A 21,744-nucleotide genomic window follows, 5' to 3' on the forward strand; every position below is an offset into this window, starting at 1 on the left:
AGATACAATTACTTCGTGTATGTTGATGTTATCTTCCCTTGAACTCACGGGAGACCGAGGGCATATGCTTCATTTTTATCTCACGCAGCATTTAGTAGATATGTGATTGATTGGCCAGTGGTAAGATCGGAAAGGACCTGCCGTAAGAATCTGCAACAAAAGAATACTACCAAAGCTATTGCTAAGGGGTGGAGGCAAGAGAGAAAAGCACAGGAATAAGGCTAAGCAAGCTTGGGAAACTAGCTCTATAGTGTCATGGAGGCCAGGCTCTTTCTTCATGGCTGCGGCCATCCTGAGCTGAGGTGGGGATGAGCTGAGGTGGGGATGAGCTGAGGTGGGGATGAGTTGAGGTGGGGATGAGCTGAGGTGGGGATGAGCTGAGGTGGGGATGAGCTGGGGTGAGAATGAGCTGAGGTGGGAATGAGCTGGGGTGGGCATGAGCTGGGGTGAGAATGAGCTGAGGTGGGGATGAGCTGGGGTGGGCATGCATGCATAGGTGTCTCAGATGGGCAGTGACTGAAGAAGCGCAAGCGCTTGGGAGCTGCAGGGCCCCGGCTTGGATCTCTCTACCTTCTTTCCTACCAGCAACCTTGAACAAGTCATTTAACTCTCCCAAGCTTGCTGTCTCAATTGGTAAGAAGAGAAAGTAATGAGGCTTACTGCATAGGGTTATGAGAATTAATTTGCATAAATGCTTAGACAGCACAGAACACACTGCGAGTGGCGCAATAAATATTGTTCTAGGAACTGTGAGAAATATGCTTGCAATCCCAGCACTCAGGAGGGGGAGGTAGGAGGATCAAAAGTTCAAGAGTATCCTTAGCTACATAGGGAGTTCAAGAGCAGCCTGGGCTACAAAGAACACTTTATGTAAAAGCTCAAAAAACAACAGAGCCCCCAAGAAATGAAAGAAAAAAAGATGTCCAGGAAGAAAAAGGCTGAGTGGCTTAATAGTAATCTTTGTGCATAATATACTATGACTCTGCTGGACACCAATTTGATGGTTGCATGACATCTCCTATTGCTGTTCTGTGCCTTCACCAATGAGAGGGTTTAATCTTCACCATGGTGGAACTGGGATAGAGACAGGGCATAATTCTGCTGGGCTCACTGGAATGGTGACATTTTCTTTCAAGGTTTAGGACACAGTCCAGTTGCACCTCATGCATCTTCTTTGTCTGCTTAGTGGAAGTCCTACTCCATGCCAGACATGGACTTCTGTGGCCATTCTGCATACTTATCCTTTGTGATTTAACAGTCTCAGCTGGGCTGAAGCTGAACACATGAGATGAAGCAGTACCAAAGGTATAGAAAAACGCCATGACTGAGTCATTAGGATGCCTCCATTCGGTCTATCAGCAAAGCCCAGTGTCCACGCCTGTTGATGGAAGACTGATGACTTCATATGAATTGCTGGGGTGCCAGATCTACAGAGGAAACATCATGTGAGCCTCAAGTTTGTCTGCTGATTCATCTATGGACAGAGACCCAACTGTGAGGATAAGATTAGCAATTAGTGAACTCTAGTCAGTATCTAATTATAAAGACAACTCTACTCAGGGAGCTTGAAAAGAGTGGACAAAGAGACAAATTCCAAGTTTCTCTGTTTGAAATAGCAATTGCTGTTTACTTTTCTTTCATTCACTCATTCTTTCTTTCTCTTCTGTCCATTTCTCTTTCCTTTTCTTCCCTCCTTTCTCCTCATTCTCTTCTGTATTCATCCCCCACTCCATTTAGCAGTTAGATCTGCAGACTTTTAACATAGTGCAGAAAGTAAAAAGCATGTTTGATGAATCTTCAGAGAGCCTCACTGAGTTTTCTGAATAAATGCTTGCACGGGGATATGACGTAGATGTTGGGCATCTCTTATTTCTTTGACCCAGGCAACTTTATTGAGTCTGATATCGCTACATGCATGTGGAGTCGCCATATTCTTTAATGAGATTTTCATATAATTTGAGAGACAGATTTCTTGAAGCACACTCCAAGGAAGGGGTTGTGAATGATGATGGTGTGGTCTCAGGTCACCATCTTGCAAATGGCAAAATGGTCCTTAAGTTGTTCATCACCTTCTTTTATAGGAGCCATTCTGCTGGGCCCAAGCTGAAATGGAAGAGTGTTGGGGTCTGGGAACCAGTGGTTGGTTGGTGTGTGTGTGTGTGTGTGTTATGCAAGTGGAGGACAGAGGATAGTCCAAGTATCATTCTTGGGCACTGTCCACCTTCTTATTTGTGAAAGAAGCTCACTCATTGACATGGAGTTTACATTGTTGTTTGGACTGAATGGCTACTGGACCCTTTCTCTAGCCCTGGGATTGCAAAGGAGTTCCTGACTTTGAGACCAGGTTAAGGCAGTGAGTATGAGCCACCATAACCAGAGTTTTTCTATGTGAACTTTTGAGATCAAACTCAGATCCCCAACTTTCAATCTAAGAGTGTTACCAACTGAGCTATGGTCCCACCTGTCATTTTTTGAAGACTTCTTCGTATTCTTTGTATTCAGTGAATTGTTATGTATGCTATGTATGTTATGTATGTTAGGTATGTGGTGACTTTGTAGAGTATCTGAAGTATTCTTTGTAGAGTTTTCAGTGAATTGTTGTGAACTGTGGAAATGCTGGAGACCACTGGGGGTAGTTTAAAAACAAATCTCAAAGAGCCTAGAGAGCCGGCTCAGTCACTAAGAATACTTAGTGCTGGTGTGGAGGTCAAGGTTTGTTTTCCGGCTCCACATTGAACCTCACAACCTTGTGTAACTCTATTTCCAGGGGATCCAGTGCCCTCTTCTGGCCTCTCTAGGCATTGTACTGTGTGGTGCACATACAAACACGGGCCAAATACGCACAGATAATAAAGTAAAAATAAATTAATATTTTTTTAAAATAAAAATACATGAATATTATTTTACCTGTCAAATTCTTAGTTCTAGGAAGAATTAGAATGGCTTTGTTTTCTTCTTGAGAGTTGCTAGAACTATTGCTATCCTCTGTCGATTTCCCAGCTGAATGAGGAAGGTATTTCTGTTCCTCTAGGTCCCAAAAGGGACAGTGAACACAAGTGCTGTGGAGCTGTGGGGGATTCCCAATGATGTCCTGATCTGAGGGTTTTTAAAAGGAGGCAAATGTAGAAGTCTGGGACCTGGGTTGCAGTGAGGTCTCAGTAGCAAAGGTGAAGTCTGGGAGGTTGACAAGGTCAATACTGGTAAACCAGAGAGGACAGACTAAGCCAGAAGAAATGACTCTGCAACATCCCAATTAAGTACTCCTTTGTATGGATGGATGGGAAGGCTCTGTTCTAGGACTGCAGACAGGACTGTGTGACTGGCAAGTCGTTTTAGTGTGGTTTCCCCTCTGGTAGGCTGAGAGTTGGCATCTGCCTGGCACATGGTCTCTGCTTGTATTCTCTAGGTAACTTTCCCATCAGAGTTAGAGGGATAGACAACAAAAGACAAAAGTTAGGAATTCTGAAACCTTTTATGTTTATTGCCATTTATATACATCTATGTATGTATGTTGAATGTATGTATTGAGGCCAGCCTGGCCTCAAACTCACTATCTCACTGCCCTTAGCTTGATCTCAAACTCAGGATCTAATTGCCTTAGCCTTCCAAGTGCTAAGATTTACAGGTATGTATTGCCAGGCCTTGCCTAAGCTAGTTTTTTTTTCCTTTAAAATATAATTTCTCTATTTATCTATTTTTATTTATTTTAGATGTGTGTGTGTGTGTGTGTGATATGTGTGTGTACATATTCCGTGACATACATGGGAAGGTCAGAGAACAAATTAGGAAAGATGATTCTCTCTCTCTACCCTATGGGGTTCCAGGGAATCAACAATTATCAAGCTTAGTGGCAAGTGTCTTTACCTACTGAACTATCTTAGTGGTCCAAGGATCTCTGACACTTAAGGATTTAGTGCCTAGTGTCAACTCATCCTAAGAATGAGCCATCAAAAAAAGTGGATAATTCTGGGAAAGGAGAGAGGTTTTCTGTTTAAAGCAAACAGTAGTAACAATAAGATCAACAAAATTCAGAGAAACTTGTGTGCAGCTAACCCAACACATGACGCCAAACATGAGATGCCATTGTTATGCCATTACAGACCACTCTATCTGTAGATCTGAACAGTGGATTTTAGGGAGAGCCAGAGAGCTTTCTCACACCTAACCTTGATACAGGATTCCCTACCGCAGGGCAGAAGTCACCAACTCTCAGCACCTTGTACAAGATCAAGTAACCCTCGCGATATCATTCAGACTGGTGTGCGTATGCAAGCCAGGGTCTTCAGAAGTCACAAATCAATGCGAAGACACTGGCATTAGTAACTTGGTAACTTAGTAACCTCACTGCAGAACGGGAGTCAGAACTGGGAGAGGTAAGAGGAACTTGGATCTGTGTGCAACTGGGTTTAGGCAGGTTGTCAGCAACCATGCAAAGTAGGTGGAGGTTCTGAAGAGAGCTCTTCATCTGGCAGAGACTGGAATAAAAGCCAGGACATGAAGAAACAACTTGGGCTGGGCACAGCCCATAGTAGGTATGCCAGAAAGCGGGCTTAATCTAGATGACTGAGAATATCCAGCCAAGCCCATGGCCAGCTTCATGTGTGGGGAGGTGGTTCTTGGACAGTCCCAGTTTAAATATTAGCAGTCAGCTACCTGCTGGGCAATATTTTGGTCCTCTGAGTGAGCTGGGCAGGAAGGTACCGCCAAGTTGTTGCTGGCATTAAAAAAAAAAATGACAACAAAACAAAATCAAAACCACCTTCCTGTATGCTATTTCATTTTCATTTCTAGAGCAATTCAAAATGCCTTCATCTCATGAGACAAGTGGCCAGATTGAGTTGAGGGATGTGGATAGATTCTAAGTTGTTTTGACTGTGAATACCTGTATTTTACTGTCTGCAATGAATGACTGATCTCTTTTCCAAACCAGAGACACGGGGAAATTAATCACTGGTGTTTAGTGGGGGAAAAAACTTTCTCAAAAAAACTTCTTGCTGGGTTTAGCCATTGGAGACAATGGTTTGTTAATTGGTGCCAACCGAGTGTGACTGATCCTCATTTAGATGTCAGCCATGCTTAGTAACTCCGCTCTCTCCATATGGAGCAACAGAGGACAAAGAGAGCCTTGTTTTCCAGAGATCCTTAAAGAGACCCACGGGGACAAACACAGTCCCTGTACCTCGAAGCAGCGCTTTTGTTGTATTTGGCCTTTCAGGAGGCCCCAGCCCTCTTAGCTTAATCAAATAGAAAGGTAGAGGACCTTCGCCTTTGTCAAGGCCTTGTTCCCCTCCGTATAGGAACGCGATGTTCCAACCAAACACACATGAGGAGCTGGGAATGGTAATTTGAGGCAAATGTCAACATATTTACTCTGAAAAATGTTGCTTGTACATCAGAAATGTTGCTGGCTTGTCCTTAACCCCTTTCTTCAGTAGCAATTTTAATTCTGTGGACTCTACCCTTTTGGTTTCAGCTAAATAAAGAGATTTGATAGCACAAGTGTTTGGGGTTTAGTGTTTCATGTTTAAAAAGAAGTGGTTTGTTTTTCCCTCTTAGTAATTAGGTTCTGGTTTTTATGGTATCTTTTTTGAATTCGGTCTATGACCATATCTACATGGAGATTCATATGAAACACATTTAATTTTGTATAGATTTCACTAAATAAACTGAGTCTGATTACTGATGACTTTATTATCTAATTAATATTAGCTTAATATTTACACTATTTTTTTACCCACTTCATTGCTTAAAAATGCTCTTTTCTCCTCCTGTTATATTCCATCCCATTCCCTGTTTATTTGAAAGTATATCTATTGCCGAAAGCATCTCAGCTAGGGTTGAACTAAAGTTGGGAGGGGGAAGCAGTAGAGAGGATGAGGGAGGACCTGGAAGGGAGGGAGTAGGAGTAGATTTGATCAAAACACATTATATGCATGTATGAAATTCTCAATTAAAAAAATACATCTCTTCCATCACAGAACCTGGTTGTTGCTGAGACTCATCAGCTTCCTCTTTTACAGAAAAGAGGCCTTTTAGCAAAAATACAGCCCATCAGAGAACTGTTTTGATCTGCGGAATGGAGGCCATAGAGAGGAATTTTAATTTAAGATGAAATGGAATAGGCTTGTTAAGAGTTTGACAGTCCTGGTACATCTCTGAGCACAAACACAGTGCAGCAATTCTCTTCATGTTTCTCAGCCCTTTCCTGGGATTCGGAGCTAGAGCTCAGCCAGGTATCCTAGTAGGGGTGGGGATCAGCTGGGCATCCTATTGGGGGTGGGGATCAGCTGGTTATCCTAGTAGGGTTGGGGAACAGCTGGGCATCCTAGTAGGGGTGGGGATCAGCTGGGCATCCTAGCTGGGTATTCTAGTGGGGGTGGGGATCGAAATTTGCATTCTCTCTTCTCTTCTTCCTCACGGGCTTCTTCTTGGTACACAATTTTCTGAGACATGGGATGTTGGGAGAGCCAGGGAGACATTCTCAAAGTTGTGTTCTGGTGGCTTATGTTTAGGGTAACAAAACAGAGAATGTCCATCAGCGGGGAGGAGAATGGCCCAAAGTCCAGGAGGTAGCAAACCTGTCTTTGGAAGGACAAGAATGCTGTCTTCTAGGGGAAGGGATTAATTACCCAGAGTGGCTTTTAAAGGACCCTGGCCAAGCTGCTGGAATTTATGTTTGTGGACCTTCGAGTGCTCAGTGTTCTTCATGCCCGGGTTTAAAGAAAACAAGCCTGGCATTTGACAGGCGAGAAAACTTCAGATCTTCTGCCCAGAGTTTAAATTGTGTACTTACGTAGGTTGTGACAGTTTTCTTTCCTTCCTTCCTTCCTTCCTTCCTTCCTTCCTTCCTTCCTTCCTTCCTTCCTTCCTTCCTTCCTTCCTTCCTTCCTTCCTTCCTTCTGAGACAGGGTTTCTTTGTGTAACAACCCTAGCTGTTCTGGAACTACCTCTGTAGAACAGGCTGGTCTCAGACTCACAGAGATTTGCCTGCCTCTGCCTTCCATCCTTCCTTCCTACCTTCCTTCCTTCCTTTGAGACAGGGTTTCTTTGTGTAACAACCCTAGCTGTTCTGGAACTAACTCTGTAGAACAGGCTGGTCTCAGACTCACAGAGATTTGCCTGCCTCTGCCTCCCGAGTGCTGGGATTAAAGGTGTGCACCACCACTACCCTGAGTGACATGTTTAAGTAATGGTGAGGCTGGAGAAGATCATAGATGTTCCCATATTGCAAGCCATGGCACACAAAACAGACCTCATTCAAACTGATCTTTGGTTGCCAATTTCAGCCTTGGCGAGCTGAAAAGAGACAGTGGCATGGCCTGAGGATTAGTCATCTACAGAGGATGCGATCTCTCGCAACTCAGGTAGAGGAAGTCTCCCCTTTAGTGTGGAAGAAAAGTTCCATCCCTTATGTAACTTCTCCTCTTCTGTGAATGTCCAAGAACTCTGAAAGGACGCCCAGGAATTCTCTCAGAGCTACGGTTGTAACCTGGATTCTCGTCCCATCATTTCATCCTTGCTTTCTAATTCTGGTGGGGTGAAAATGTATCAGTGGAAGCCTAGCAGATCTAGACTTTCAGAGACACAGATTCCTCTCCAAGGGGACCCTCAGCGACTGTAGGTAAGGATGTCAGTTAGTGTGGTCCCTGTGGAAATCCACATGCAGGCTCCTTAGAAAACTGCAGTTAGTTTTCTAAGCTCTGCCACCCAGGGCATGCACAGCCACAGGGGTCTCAGGTGGAACATGGACAGCTGAACATTCATGATTATTGTGGCACTGTTCACAATAGTCAGGTGCTGGAGCCGCCTGGGTGTTGGAAGGAAGAATGAGATAACATTGGCAGTGAGTTGGACCTGCATAACATCATGTTAAACAAGACAAGCTGGACTCAGAAAGACGGATTTCCGTTCCCATGTGGAATCCAGATGAAAAAAGATGAAGAGACCTGAAGGAAGAAAGGGCACTAGGAGAAAGAAAGGAGCAGGGAGGGGTGGAGGGTGAGGACTAGGAAGAGTGAGGAATAGTGAATATCAGCAAGAGATTAATACACATGAATGCAAATGTCATAATAAAACCCATCACCTTGTACAATCAATATACATATATACATACATTTTTATGTAAAATTATCCAAATGCCCCAGCAGAAACATTATCTCTATGGTGTTATGAAGTCCAAAGAGTAATACAAAAGATGTCAAGATACAAGAAATCTAATCAAGGTAGTAAGATAACAATAGATTTTAGAATTGCAGCATCTGAGAAAGCAAGATTTTGTTTATTTGCCTTTTTATTGAATTACCTCCTATGTGTTTGTGTGTGGTGTATGCATGTACGAATAAGCAAACAGTTTGTCCACTGAGCAATCTTCCCAACCCAGAGAAAGAAAGGTTTTAGCAGAAAGACACACGTGTTGGTCCTGTGGATACCCGGTCAGCTGGAGTGTTCCAGGCAGAAAGAGTAAGGAAGTGAAGTATGAGGACATGGTGTCTGGTGGGTAAGGAGATTCCAAATCAAGGGCATTGACTGCTTCTTTCAGTAAATATGGAAGACATGGATGGTTGGGATCAAGAGCAGCATGATTGATTTACTTCTAAAAGAATCGCCCTGCTGCTTTTTAAACAGAGAATAGAGAGAGTTGGAGCAGAAGTGGCTGGGCCATTTAGCAGCTATTGTGGTGATAGGGTGAAGGAGGTCATGCCTTGCTAGCACAAGGCAAAAATTGCCCATTTGAGAAGTCCTTCTGTATATATGTTGCTTCTATTGGTTAATGAATAAATCTGTTTCAGCCAGTGGCTTAGAAGAATAGAGCAAAGTGGAAATTCCAAGCAGAGAGAGGAGGAAAGAAGGCAGAGTGAGTGAGACACCATGTAGCCAAAGGAGACAGATGCTCAGCGAACCTTTGCAGTAAACCATTGAGCCTCGTGGTAAAATACAAAATAATAGAAATGGGTTAGTTTAAGATGTAAGAGCTAGCCAGTAAGAAGCAAGAGCTAATAGGCCAAGCAAGGATTTAATTAATACAGTTTCTGTATAATTATTTCAGATTTGGGTAGCTGGGAAATGAACAAGCAGCCTCCATTTATAGGTCACATGCCTCTGTAAACCTGACTCTGGGGCAAGTGAAGGCAGGTGGACTCCTGGAGCAGCTTAACCTCTCTAGCCAATACTGAGCTTTGGGTTTAGTGAGACACTGTATCAGAAAAAAGAAAAAAGTGGAACTTCTATCTTATTCTTTGTTCTATTGTTGTGAAGAAACATCATGACCAAGACAACTACATAAAGCATCCAATTGGCATTTACTTACAGTTTCAGAGGTTTAGTTCATTGTCATCATGACAGGAAGCATGGCAGCCTATGGGCAGGCACTCCAGCAGTAGCTCAAAGCTATATCCTGATCTGTAGATAGAGAAACTCTGGCCTTGATAGGCCTTTGAAACCTCAAAACTCACCCCTGGTGACAAACTTCCTATCCCCAGTTACACATTTCCTCCAATAAGGCCATACCTCTTAATTCTTCCGATCCTTTTAAATAATGTCATTCCTCAGTGACCAAACTACTACTCAAAGATAGTAGCCTACAGGGGCCATTCTTATTCAAGCTACCATAGGAAAGTGATTCAGGAGGACACCTCTGGCCTCCACACATATGTAGAGATACATGCATGCGTGCTGTGTGATATATATATAGGTAAACACATGTCATAAACTTTCTGCATACGGGAGGTAAACTTGCCTGCTGTCTCATGAAAGGCATTATGATAGAGACACAAGCACACAGCTGGAAAGGTACCTGAGAAGAGGACAAACCTGCTCCTGGGAGTTAAAAAAGACCACATATATCAGAAAACAACCCAGGATCTAGGTTTTGAAGGTGAGAATAATGTTAAAGAGAACAGTGGGAAGGAACCCTCAGCAGATAAGAATGAAGCTCCTGTTTCAGGATGATGGACAGGTCACTGACTTCTGAGGCTCATCCCACTAAGAAATACACCTTCTACCAATGCATTTCTGATATTCAACTAATACCTTTTCACCCTAGTTCTAACATCTCCAGTCGATGGGCAGAGGATTATCATTTTACAGCATGAATCACCATGATATTTGAACATAAATATTATGTTTAAATGTTTCTTCTTTTAGTTTTTATTTCTGTGTAATGTATGTGTGTTTGGGTACTTGTGTAAGTACATCTGTGCATGTGAGGTTCAGGGCTCTGCATTAGTTGTTTTTCTCTATCACTGTTCAGCTTATCTTTTGAGAGAGAGTCTCTCATTGTACCTGATGTTCGACTGGCAAAATTGGCTGGCCAGTGAGCTCCAGGGACACGCCTGTCTCTATACCACTGAGCTAGGGTGACACCAGGTGCAACCATGTTCAGCATTCTTGTTTTGAAGCATGAGTGCTAGAGATCCAAACTCATCCCCCAGGCTTGCAAGGCAGGCACTTTACCAAGTGAGCCATCTTTCCAGCCCCTCTATTTAAGTTCTTGAAGACACATCTCTTTTCATGATTATAAGCGGGGGTAAGTGGAGTCAGGTCCCATGGAAAACAGGCTGAAGGCAAAGGCAAGATGTAGGCTGATTAAGGAAGGTACTTGACATCAACACAAGAAAGGGGAAGGAAGCTAAAACTGGACTGCACAGAAGGAGAAGTACAGGTGATGTAGTTGTAATGGGCACTCTTACTGAATTTGTGGGGAATTCAGAAGTGTCACAGAGCTCTCTGGATTTAGAGCAAAGAGGTCAGAACTTTATACACCATGTCAGCCAATCAAGCAAGACTCTGTATTCCAGGAGGAAGTTATAATTGTAGACGAATGGCCCATTTCATCTGAGAGACAGTGCTGTGTGTGTTGGGGCAGGGTACTGAGATGAAGTCTGTTGCCAGAGGCACTGGCCATTGGAATACTTAGTTCTTCATTTCAGATGTGGATCGGTAGGGGATCTGGATGATGAAAAACTTCTCATGCTGCTAATTCTTTAGGCAGTTGTTTTCAGAGGCAGATAATGGGATGGAAAAGTACTTCTTTTTATTTCCTCTTATTAGCAAATAAACACTGCCAACATCAATGTAATGGAAGTACAGCATAAAGGTTGTAGACTGATGGGGTCTAATGTACAATCCTACCTCCCCTGTGTTAATTGCCCATCTCAGTGAAGGCAGCCTTTTATGTAGGAAGACTTTAAAGATGCTCTTAAGGCAAGCTGAAGAGCATTCATGTAATAGATTTGGCTGGGAATTTTCACTGCAGGTGGGGGGAGGTAGCTGAGTCTCAAAATTTTGTAATATCATTAGGAGATAAGAATGTTCACAGGGAAACAGTGAGCTGCACATGGAATTATGCCTCTGTCTTTTATCCTTGGTCACTAGTGGGTGATCCCAGTGTATGCTGGATGCCTGCGAAGTTGGATGTACGTATGAAGATTGTGCTTTGATTTGTGATAGAGGCCATAACTGGCAAATCCTGTCACCATTTGCAACTTAGAGAAAGATCAAAGCTTTGTTGGAAGAAAGAGCTATTCTATTACTGACCTCTGTACACCAGCCTGTTGTGTCAATTAAATAAACAACACTACTATACAGGAAGCCTTTGCCTAAGCCATAACTCTGCCTTTTGGTTTCTATTTGGCTTCACCACACTTGATTTGGTGGCAGGTAAAAGGTTGTAGTAGACATCCTTATTGAAAGAGAAGGAGTTACAGAATGGGTAAGGCGAGCATGACGGGGGTTGTATAAAAAAGGGGTTATATATGATGATATGTGGGATTAGAAGGTGTGCTCAGAGTGCAGCGGGAGTGTGACACAACCATGCTAATCTTTCTTCTGTCACTCTCATTGTAGATTAGTTTTCTTTGAGTAGTAGCTGGTAGTAACTTTATGAGTTCATTTATGAGGCATTGAGAAGAAGACAAAAAGTTGTTTAACAGATTTTTCATTCTTGAAGTTCAATATCATTAACCCTGACCATTTGATATGGACAACCGTGAGTTTTCCACAAAGCTGATTCTTGCTGTGCATATGAGCCAATTATGGCTTTACCATATGTGGGACATTGTGTGCATTCAAGAGCCTCCTTGTGATTAAATTCTCTTCACCCACTACAGAGCAGGTTGTTTTATTTCATTGCACTTGGGATCTCCTTCTCCCTAGGTTTTGCCTATCTTAAAGGATATTGGAAGCATTTTCACTTGGTGTAACCATTCGGCCTGTGGAAACTCATAGGATAAGATTTCCCATTTGAGAGTCTCCAAGACTGTGTTTACAAGAAAATCGAGTAGATGTCTCCTCAAAGCAGCGTCTATTCGAGATGAGCTGTTTTGTCAATGGGCTTTCTTTTCTGTCTTTTTTTCCCCTTGTGGTTCTCTGCAGGTCCCTGACAAGTGTTGGAATAATTAAGCTTCATTGTCTCGAATACCCACTTGTCTTAGTCATTTTAAGCTGCTATAAAAATGTCATAAAGGAGACAGCTTATCAACAACAGGAGTTTGCTTTTCGTAACTCTGAAGGCTGAGAAGTTCAAGATCATGGTGCTAGTAGATTTGATTTCTGGTAAGGACTCCCTCTTGGCTTTGTCAAGGCAGCTTCTCTCTGTGTCCACTCAAGGTGGAACAGTCAAGGCTGCTCTCTGGAGCCTCCTTTATGAGGACATGAACCCTGTCTCCAAGATCTCTGCCTTCAAGACATATCATCTCTCAAAGGACAACACACCCTTCTACTCTCATCTTGGAGGTTAGGATTTCCTAACAGAGACAGTGCCGACTCCACATCACAACTGTAGCCTACAACTGGAGAATAGGTCATTTTTTCCCTTAAGAACAGTCTTTGTGTTATAGGGACGTCTAAGAGCAAGGGCTAGCCAGAGTTTGAAATAGGCACATATGCTGTGTTAATTATTCTAGAGGGAATTCATTCCCTTTTTTCTAGCCATCTATTCTTGTTGCTTCATCTTCCCTGCTTATCTGGCTGTTTTAGTCTTCAGGAGCCCGTCTCTGGCTTCATGTTTAAGCCCAGAGGAGACAGACACAGTAAGGGTACGCAGCATTGCACCATTGGCAGGAAGGCTCGCCGCTGCTGGATAAACATCTCCTTCTCTCTGGATAGGCTAGACTCAATGAGAAGCACACATTACTCTGGCAAATCTGAGGAGCTGGCAGCTCTCACTGTCCAACTAGGGTCTTAGATACAAGTAGGGTATTTTCCAGCCTGTAGTTTTTCAACAGTTGGCACTCAAGAAATGTTTGACTGCTTCTCGACTATTTATTCCTGAATTAAGAAATTGCTATATAATTTTGCTTAAAGGCCCAATTTCTTGGTCTCTTGTAACTGTGCTTTAAAGTTCAGGTTGTTAGGGATGTGGAGGGAATGTCCTTTGAAGAAAGAGACAATTGTGTTAGCCTAGACTTTTTCAAAGTGGACAGGAGCCCTCAGATGGAAGGTGGGGGCACAGTCTAAGAAAAGTGACTCCATTAACCAGGAACAAATCAGGGGGATGGACTGAGAGGGCAAGCTGAGGGGGTATCCATTTTGTGGTTTCAGACTCTTGTAGCTAGAAGGTGGAGCTGAACTACAGGCTTTGACATGACAAAAGAGCGGGTGAAATGCAGCTTAAATGGGAGGAGTTTAAAATGGCTTCTCCCTCAAAAGGAAAGGGAGAAAAACAAGATGCTCAGAATTGGCTCCGTGTGTGTGTGTGTGTGTGTGTGTGTGTGCATGTGTATGCATGTTTGTGTATGTGTGTGTGTGTGTCTGTGTATTACACAGACCAGTCTAAGACTTGTGGCATTATATGGTTAGAAAACAAGCCCTCTTCTGTAGGTTGCTTTAAAACCAAGGACAGCTACATGAAGAGCCCAGCTAGCAGTATTTTAATGTATGGCTTAGAGGCACTGTTTGAGCCTTGCTCTAAGTTGCGTATCTTGTTATCTGAGCAACAGTCAGAAAACAGGTTAAGTTAATAGAGAGTGCTAGTAAGCCTGGTCTGGTGATACAAACCTGTCAGTTCAGTTATTCAGACGTCCAAAGCAGCAAGATTCCAAGTTCAAAGCCTGCTGAGACTATAGAGTGAGTCTAGGTCCAGCCTGGGAAACTGAGCGAGACCCATACCAGACCTTTTTCAGTAGAAAGGAGAGGGGACTCAGTGGTAAAGCAGAGCATATGAGACCCTGGCTTCAAGCTCCCGTACTCAACCGTGGGGGTTGCTATCCTAGAAGCTTTATGTTCTCTTCGGTTTCCATAGCCAAGCAGCAGGTGTATTGTGAGTGAGTGGATGTACACCGGCCACGTAGACAAGTCTAAGGCAGATCTGCGGTACTGTAGTTTATTCGTCCCGGTGCTGAATAATACAAGTCTCCAGACCTGGAAATTTAGCATCCTTGAGAAATGGTGAGTGTGTGTGCATGTGTGTGTGTGTCTGTCTGTGACTGTGTACATGCGGGCAGCTTACCTGGTTGGCACAAGGCGTTGGACTCTTCTTTCTGCTTTCTGAGTATTTGATGTTCTACTGTGTAAATATCAATGTGTTTCCTTCTGAGGAGCTATCTTAAGCTAAGACCCTGAGGAGTTCAGACAAAAAGATTCATAGACTGATGCTGTTTCCTTTTCTAAATGCCAGGAAATACTCTTAGGGACAAATTTATTATAAATGTTTGAAATTGAAAAAATGTTCAATCTTTTTTTTTAACTGAAAAATTTGAAAATGAAAAATTTTATGAAAAAAATATTACAACCTTGAACTTTTGTCTGCTGTCGATTCAGAATCCCCCTGGCTATCTTTGTTTGATTTTTCTATTTCTCTTTTTTTTCCCTCTACTTTACGCTAGGATGAATCCTCCATGTTCTTCCAGTTTGGCCCGTCCATTGAACAGCAAGCTTCCGTCATGCTCAATATCATGGAAGAATACGACTGGTACATCTTTTCCATTGTCACCACCTACTTCCCCGGCTACCAGGACTTTGTGAACAAGATCCGCAGCACCATTGAGAACAGTTTTGTAGGCTGGGAGCTGGAGGAAGTACTCCTGTTAGACATGTCTCTGGACGACGGCGACTCGAAGATCCAGAACCAGCTGAAGAAGTTGCAAAGCCCCATCATCCTCCTCTACTGCACGAAGGAAGAAGCTACCTACATATTTGAAGTAGCTAACTCGGTTGGACTGACCGGCTATGGTTACACATGGATTGTGCCTAGTCTGGTGGCTGGGGATACAGACACTGTGCCCGCCGAATTTCCCACGGGGCTTATCTCTGTGTCCTATGACGAATGGGACTATGGCCTTCCTGCTAGGGTGAGAGATGGGATTGCCATCATCACCACCGCTGCTTCCGACATGCTGTCCGAGCACAGTTTCATCCCTGAGCCCAAGAGTAGCTGTTACAATACCCACGAGAAGAGGATCTACCAGTCTAACATGCTGAATAGGTAAGTGTGGAGCATGGCTGCGCCAATACGGGTGGGGATCAGGAGAGAGCTTCACAGGCAGGGGGCTTGGAGGTGCAGGACCAGGGAAAGGCCATTCAGGATGGCAGCAGGCTGAACGCCAGTTTTGAAATGGCACCTGGTCATGGTCAGGGGATCTCTTCAGTTAAACCTTGCTGGTTTATATTCTTTGTGTGTGTGTGTGTGTGTGTGTGTGTGTGTGTGTGTGTGTGTGTGTGTGTGTGTGTGTGTGTGTTTGAGACAGGTTTTCTCTGTTTAACAGTCCTAACTGTCCTGGAATGAGCTTTGTAGACCAGGCTGGCCTTGAACTCACAATGGACATGGTCTCCTCACCTTTCCTCCTCCCCTCTCTGTCTTCATGAGCCAGTATACCATGGGAGGCACCTTTCAGTCTGGTTTGTAGCAAGACTGAAAAAAATGCCTCTCTTTTAGCCACTGTGTTTTGTTCTTACAAAATACCTAGAAGAAACAATTTAGAAGGAGACATTTTTTTTTTTTTTTTTTGCCAGTGGTTTCAGAGGCATGAGCCCATGATGGCTGGCTTCATGGCTTCTGGCCCATAGTGCAGGAGAACACTGTGGTGAACATGTTGTGGGGTGAGACAGTTTACCTCTTCTTAAAAAAGCAGAGGAAAAGAGGTCTCAGGTACGTGCTTCAAAAATATGCCCTCCATGACCTCCTCCCTCAAGAAAGGACCCACCTTCCAGAGTTCCCACCACCTTTAAAATTGTGCTACCCACTGGATAATAAGTATTCATCTTATGGGGGGAGTGTTCACTTTCAAAATTCTACCCGTGGGATGCTGGGCCCCAACCTCCTCATTTGAGGCATCCGTGACTGTGCTACACTCTCCGGGAAGTGCTGATTGACTTCATATAGAAGATCTTATGTGATTTTCTAATTTGCTAAAATGGTTATGTATATAGGCTATAAAGATCTAAAGAAGACAGACTACGAAGAAGAAAATTAAAATGACCTTCACTCCAACTAACTCTTGCTAAGTTAGTCAGGAACCACCCTGGACATCTTGCTAGGATCTGTATCCATATGGGCTAAAGTATATAGTTTTATACAAAGGTAGCTATGGCTGATGTTCAATACTTGACTTTTTTTGTCCAGCAGTGGGTTTTGAACAATCCATTTAAAGATTGATTTTGAACTATTTAGATAGCACATACAGCACATTCTAGAAACACAGAATCCTCAGGCACCTGCTGTCCAGCTCCTGAAATAAAATACTAGAATGCACACTGAGAAATTTAAACCACCTTTTGTGAAGGTTTGCATGAGCTATTCTCATTTGCCCTTTGGAGGGAAGTAGATCTCCAGTCTCTAGATGAAATTTTTAATTTAGAGTTAAAATGAAAAGCAGCCTCAATGTGGCCATGACTGAGACCTCTCAACCCTAATCCCCTCCCGCTGTGAGCTCCACTCCTCCCCCATCTCTCCTTGGTACAGAGGGTTCTGGTTGACCCCTATTTCTCTCAGGTTTCCCACCTTAAGATCCCTGGTATAGTCTTCTTTCATTCTAGGGGGGCTTTGTCTTACTTAGAGCTGCTCATTTCTGTACTATCGACCTTGGGCTCAATACCTGCATATTCCCTGAGTTTACATCTCTGGTCACACCATCACCCCAGGTTCACATTTGATACAATTTTTTTCCTAAGGTACTAGGAATTGAACCTAGGGCCCTGTGTGAGAATCAAGGGCTATACCACGGAGAGATGGCCTCAGCTCACACACCTTGTTTCTTTTGAGTTGTGATCTGACTCTGTTGTACTAAGAGTGGCGGGGCTGTGTCCCCGGCACCCAGCCGCCCGCATGGCTAGCTTTATGTCCCGAAATAATTATAAGGAAACTGTATTTTTTTGAACACTGTCCGGCCCATTAGTTTTAGCCTTCCATTGGCTAGCTCTTACATATTGATCTAACCCATTTTTAATATTTTGTGTAGTACTACGAGCTGGCTTACCAGGAAAGATCTTAACCTGTGTCTGTCTGGAGTGGGAGAATTATGGTGACTCTCTGACTCAGCTTTTTTTTCCCAGCATTTTGTTTTGTTTACTCTACCTACCTAATTTTCTGTCCTATTAAAAGACCAAGGCAGTTTCTTTATTTAACCAATAAAGTTAAAGCCTTCCTTTTTTTTTGTTTAAACAGGAAAAGGGGAAATGATGGAGGTGGGTCATCTTTCTATCTGTTGTTTCATTGGTTAAGTAATAAAAAAACTGCCTTGGCCCCTTTAATAGGATAAAAAATTAGGTAGATGGAGTAAACAAAACAAAATACTGGGAGAAAGAAGCCGAGTCAGGAGTCGCCATGATTCTCCCACTCCAGACAGACGCAGGTTAAGATCTTTCCTGGTAAGCCAGCTCATGATGCTACACAAAATATTAAAAATGGGTTAGATCAATATGTAAAAACTAGCCAATAAGAGGCTAAAACTAATGGGCCAGGCAGGCAGGGTTCAAAAAAATACAGTTTCCGTGTAATTATTTCAGGGCATAAGCTAGCCATGTGGGCGGCTGGGTGCCGGGGACGCAGCCCCGCCACTCCTCCTATTACAACATGACTCAGTTGCCTAGACTGGCCCTAATTCTCTCTGTAACCCAGACAACCCTGGAAGTTGTTCTACCCCAGTCTCCTAAGTTGCTGGGGTTACAGGGCTGTACCAACCAGGCCTGATTCTCAGTTAGTATTTTAAACTGGAGAAGATATTCTTTTGATACCATGGGTTTTGGGAGCTCACATCTGGAAAGTTGAATTGTTCATCTCTTTTCCCACTCCTTTTCCATCTTCTAACCAAATTTATGCTATCTGAGATGCATCCTATTAGTATATTAATGAAATTAAATTCCCAAGATCTCCTTAGTCCTGTGCGTCCCTGATAGCTCATGGCCAGGGTGCTGTTCTCCGTGGACTTGGTATCTTTGCAATGCCATTGCTGCGTCTTCATCTTTCCTGCCACACTCCAGCCCATATCTATGCTGCTGCAGCCTCCCCTGCACCCAGTGCTGCTTCTTTCAATCTGTGCTGCAACCAGAGTGATCTACAATGGAATGTGATTTCATCACCTGCCTGCTTACTGCTTGCCAATGGCTTTTTACTGCAGGTTCTAATAAGAAAGCATCTTCTTAATGTGGTTTATAAAGTGTCACACAGCATGGGCCCTGCCTGTCTCTGCAAAACAGGCTCTCCCGTTGGCATGACCTTCCTAGAGTGCGGAACACACTTCAGCTGTTGGCTTTGAAAACCCTTCTCTGGCTCAGTCTCTCTCACTGCCAACTCCCCTCTCTGTCACTGGGTCTCATCGTGTACCCCAGGCTGGAATTTGTAATGTAGACCAGAGATGATGACCTTAAACTCCTGACAACCCTGCTATACCCGCCCCCCCCCACACACACACATCTAGTTTAGGTGTGTGTGGCGCTGAGGATCAAGTCCAGGGCTTCACGCATGCTCAGCAAACCCTCTGCCGACTTAACTGTGTCTCTAGCCCTCCTCACTCTGTTTTTTGTGTTTTGGTTTTTTTTCTCACTCTGTTTTGAACACTACCTAGCAGACCCTCTGCACCAGTAAATACACACAGATTGTCCTCTGCTTGCCCAATGCTAGCCATTCTTAGGCCTCCATTCATCTTGACTTCCTCCTAAGCCATGGACTGATGTTCCCATTATAGGCCTTCACTAAATCTAATGCTTTCCTGATGAAGGGACCTTGGGAGGGGAAGTTCTAGGAGAGCAAGCAACCCCTTTCTGTCCTTTCTTTTTCTCTGTCCTTATTCCAACACAGCGTGTGACATAGGGAGGGATGAGAGTGAGGTCCTCCAGGACTCAGTGAGCATCCTCTGTGCAGAGGGGGTGTCCTGCCTGGCTGCTCTTTCCAAGGTGGGAAACCTTCCCGTTGAGTTGGTTCCATAGACCCATACGGTCTTCTGTTATTTTTAGTATTCAATTCAAATCTGACTCATGTTAGTTTCCCAAGTATTTGCTGATTAGAACCAAAGCTAAAGGCCACGGGCTACTGAGACTAAAACATCTGTCAAACACAAATCAAGGGAACGTAATGTTAAGCCTGTAAAAACAGTTCAAGCCTGCCCACCTTTGTCTTCAACCTTCCCCCAGGGTAAACAACAACCTTCAGATATATTATTTCTGGCTTAGTTCATCTTACACTCGAGTGTAAATACCACCTCTGGGACCTGGGTTCTATCCACACCATGAGACTACCATTGGTTTAACCTTTGTTCAATATTTCTTGGGACTGAGAGGCCTCATGCTATCCATCAGGATGGTTACCGTCCCCAGCTCTCATTTGAGTTCTTCCCGTATAGGTAAGTCAAGATGAAGAGCCAATATCAATCTGGAGGATACTTTTAGCTCAGAGCACGGTGCCAGTTCAAGGCCAACTCTGGCTACATAATGGGTTCCAGACTGGCTTAGACTACAGTCTTGTCTCACAAATACCACCCCTTGTAGAAAAAAAAAAAAAAGAAAGAACATACTAATGAGCCTCAAATGTGCCTTCCCATCATCTCAAGTGTAGCTAACCAGAAGTAACGAGGCTGGGGCTACACATGTGGACTGGTCCCAAAGCTGCTGGCTCCAGGGAGAAGGAGAAAGAGCAGGAGGAGCCCAGCAGAGGGGGCCCACTGTTGCCTGATTTCTCTAATATGTGGCTCAGGCAGTGGCCTCAGCCTGCCCTCCCACTTCTCCACTTGGTGGTTATATTCTCCTGCCTCAGACCCTTCCCCTAAGTGCCTCCCTGCCAGCTAGACAGCTGTTCCCAGATTCTCTTCATGCACATCACTGTGTCCTTCGCTCCTCTCCACGTCTTCCCTTCCCCTTTCCTTTCAAGTAGAGCTTTGGGTGGCTCTTGGCTCCAGTTCGCAGCCTCTGCTAGGGATATTTTAGTCGGTTAGTTTGTGAGTTCAGAAAGGGTTGGTTAACTAGCTGGGACTTAAAGAGTTATGCCCAGACCTAAGGTACTGTCACCAGGTGTGGTTGTCTGGAGACCTCCCTGGGCTTCAATTAGGAACCCTTTGTCTTAGCTCTTCTCAAGTGCTGAAATAAGGCTTGCCCCTCTTCAGAGCTCTGGTCTCATTCGGGTCACTCTTTTAAATAACAAATGGAGCAGCCACACTATTGAGCCCCAGCAGGAAACCCAGCAAATGAAATGGCTGCAAAGGGTTGGCTGGTGCATGAGGAGGAAGGACACTTTAGCAGGCAGCTCCTTTCTCAATGGCAACCCAGCAAGGTTGGCTCCCTTGGAGGATTGTGGAAGGGAGGTTCATCCCAAATGCCAGAGAGTGTTAGGAATGGAGACCAGGAAAGGGGATTCTCTCCTCACTCTAGGCTCCGTCCTCCCAGAAACTTAAAAGGAGCTGGAGTTCTCGCTTATATCCGGCGAGACCGTGGCTTTCTTGCTAGGTGTGGCAAATTTCTCCATTCTGAGTTTAAGAGCCAGGATAAGAAACTATGTGAAGGACAAGAGAGATGGCTCATTCAGTAATTTGTCAGTTTGGATCCCTAACACCCACGAGGAAGGCCAGACATGGTGATGTGTGCCTGTAATCCTAATACTGGGGAGGCAAAGCCAGGAGAATCCTGTGCCTTGTGGGCCACCTAGTCATGCCAAATCACTGAGCCCCAGGTCCAGGGGAAGACCTTGTCTCAAAAGCTAAGTTAGCAAGAAATCGAGGGAGACAACAGATGTTGACATCTGGGCTCTACACGTGCCTTTAAGTATGTGCATATATACTTGTACACACAGCACATATGCAGGGACATGTATGCACACATACCACACACTGTAGAGGGTGAGGGAAGATCTTCTGATGGTCTTGAATCTCAAAGACAGATACAAACTTATGATTCATGCATTTAAAAATCCAAGATGAGTTTAAAAAGATGATCCTCGAGAAGACCCTTACTTACATCATTTCAGGTCACAATAAAAATGGTAATTAAAAAAGTATTAGTTTAAACATTTACAATAACACCTGAACTGTGTGAAGCTTGTCTAGCTGGAGAGTTGCTGATTATTTCTGGAGAAGGTTTGGATTGGTTGGAGAGTTTCACTACTCTTGCCCTTCCTTGCCTTCATCCCTCCCTCCCTTTCTTCCTCTTTCCTCCCTCCATCTCCCTATTTGTCTACACACATAAACCAAGCATGGTGGTACATGTCTTTAATTCCAGACCCCAGGAGGGTGAAACAGGACTGTATGAGTCCAAACCAGGCTATCTAGTGAGACCCCATCTCAAAAATCACCAGTGGAACGAAGCATCCCATTGAACCCCGAATAA

At 44.0% G+C, this 21,744-nt stretch overlaps 1 protein-coding gene across 2 annotated transcripts in view; it reads left to right on the forward strand.

Moving 5' to 3' along the window:
• Positions 1-21,744, forward strand: part of Grin2b (glutamate ionotropic receptor NMDA type subunit 2B) — a 464,983-nt gene that overhangs the window by 236,535 nt on the left and 206,704 nt on the right. For both annotated transcript variants that reach the window (XM_057756416.1, XM_057756490.1), the window contains exon 4: positions 14,823-15,421. In XM_057756416.1, the coding sequence (XP_057612399.1) occupies positions 14,823-15,421 (599 nt within the window). The remainder of the gene's footprint in view (positions 1-14,822; positions 15,422-21,744) is intronic.

The sequence above is a fragment of the Chionomys nivalis genome, chromosome 1 (assembly GCF_950005125.1).
Source record: "Chionomys nivalis chromosome 1, mChiNiv1.1, whole genome shotgun sequence".
Classification (NCBI taxonomy): Eukaryota; Metazoa; Chordata; class Mammalia; order Rodentia; family Cricetidae; genus Chionomys; species Chionomys nivalis.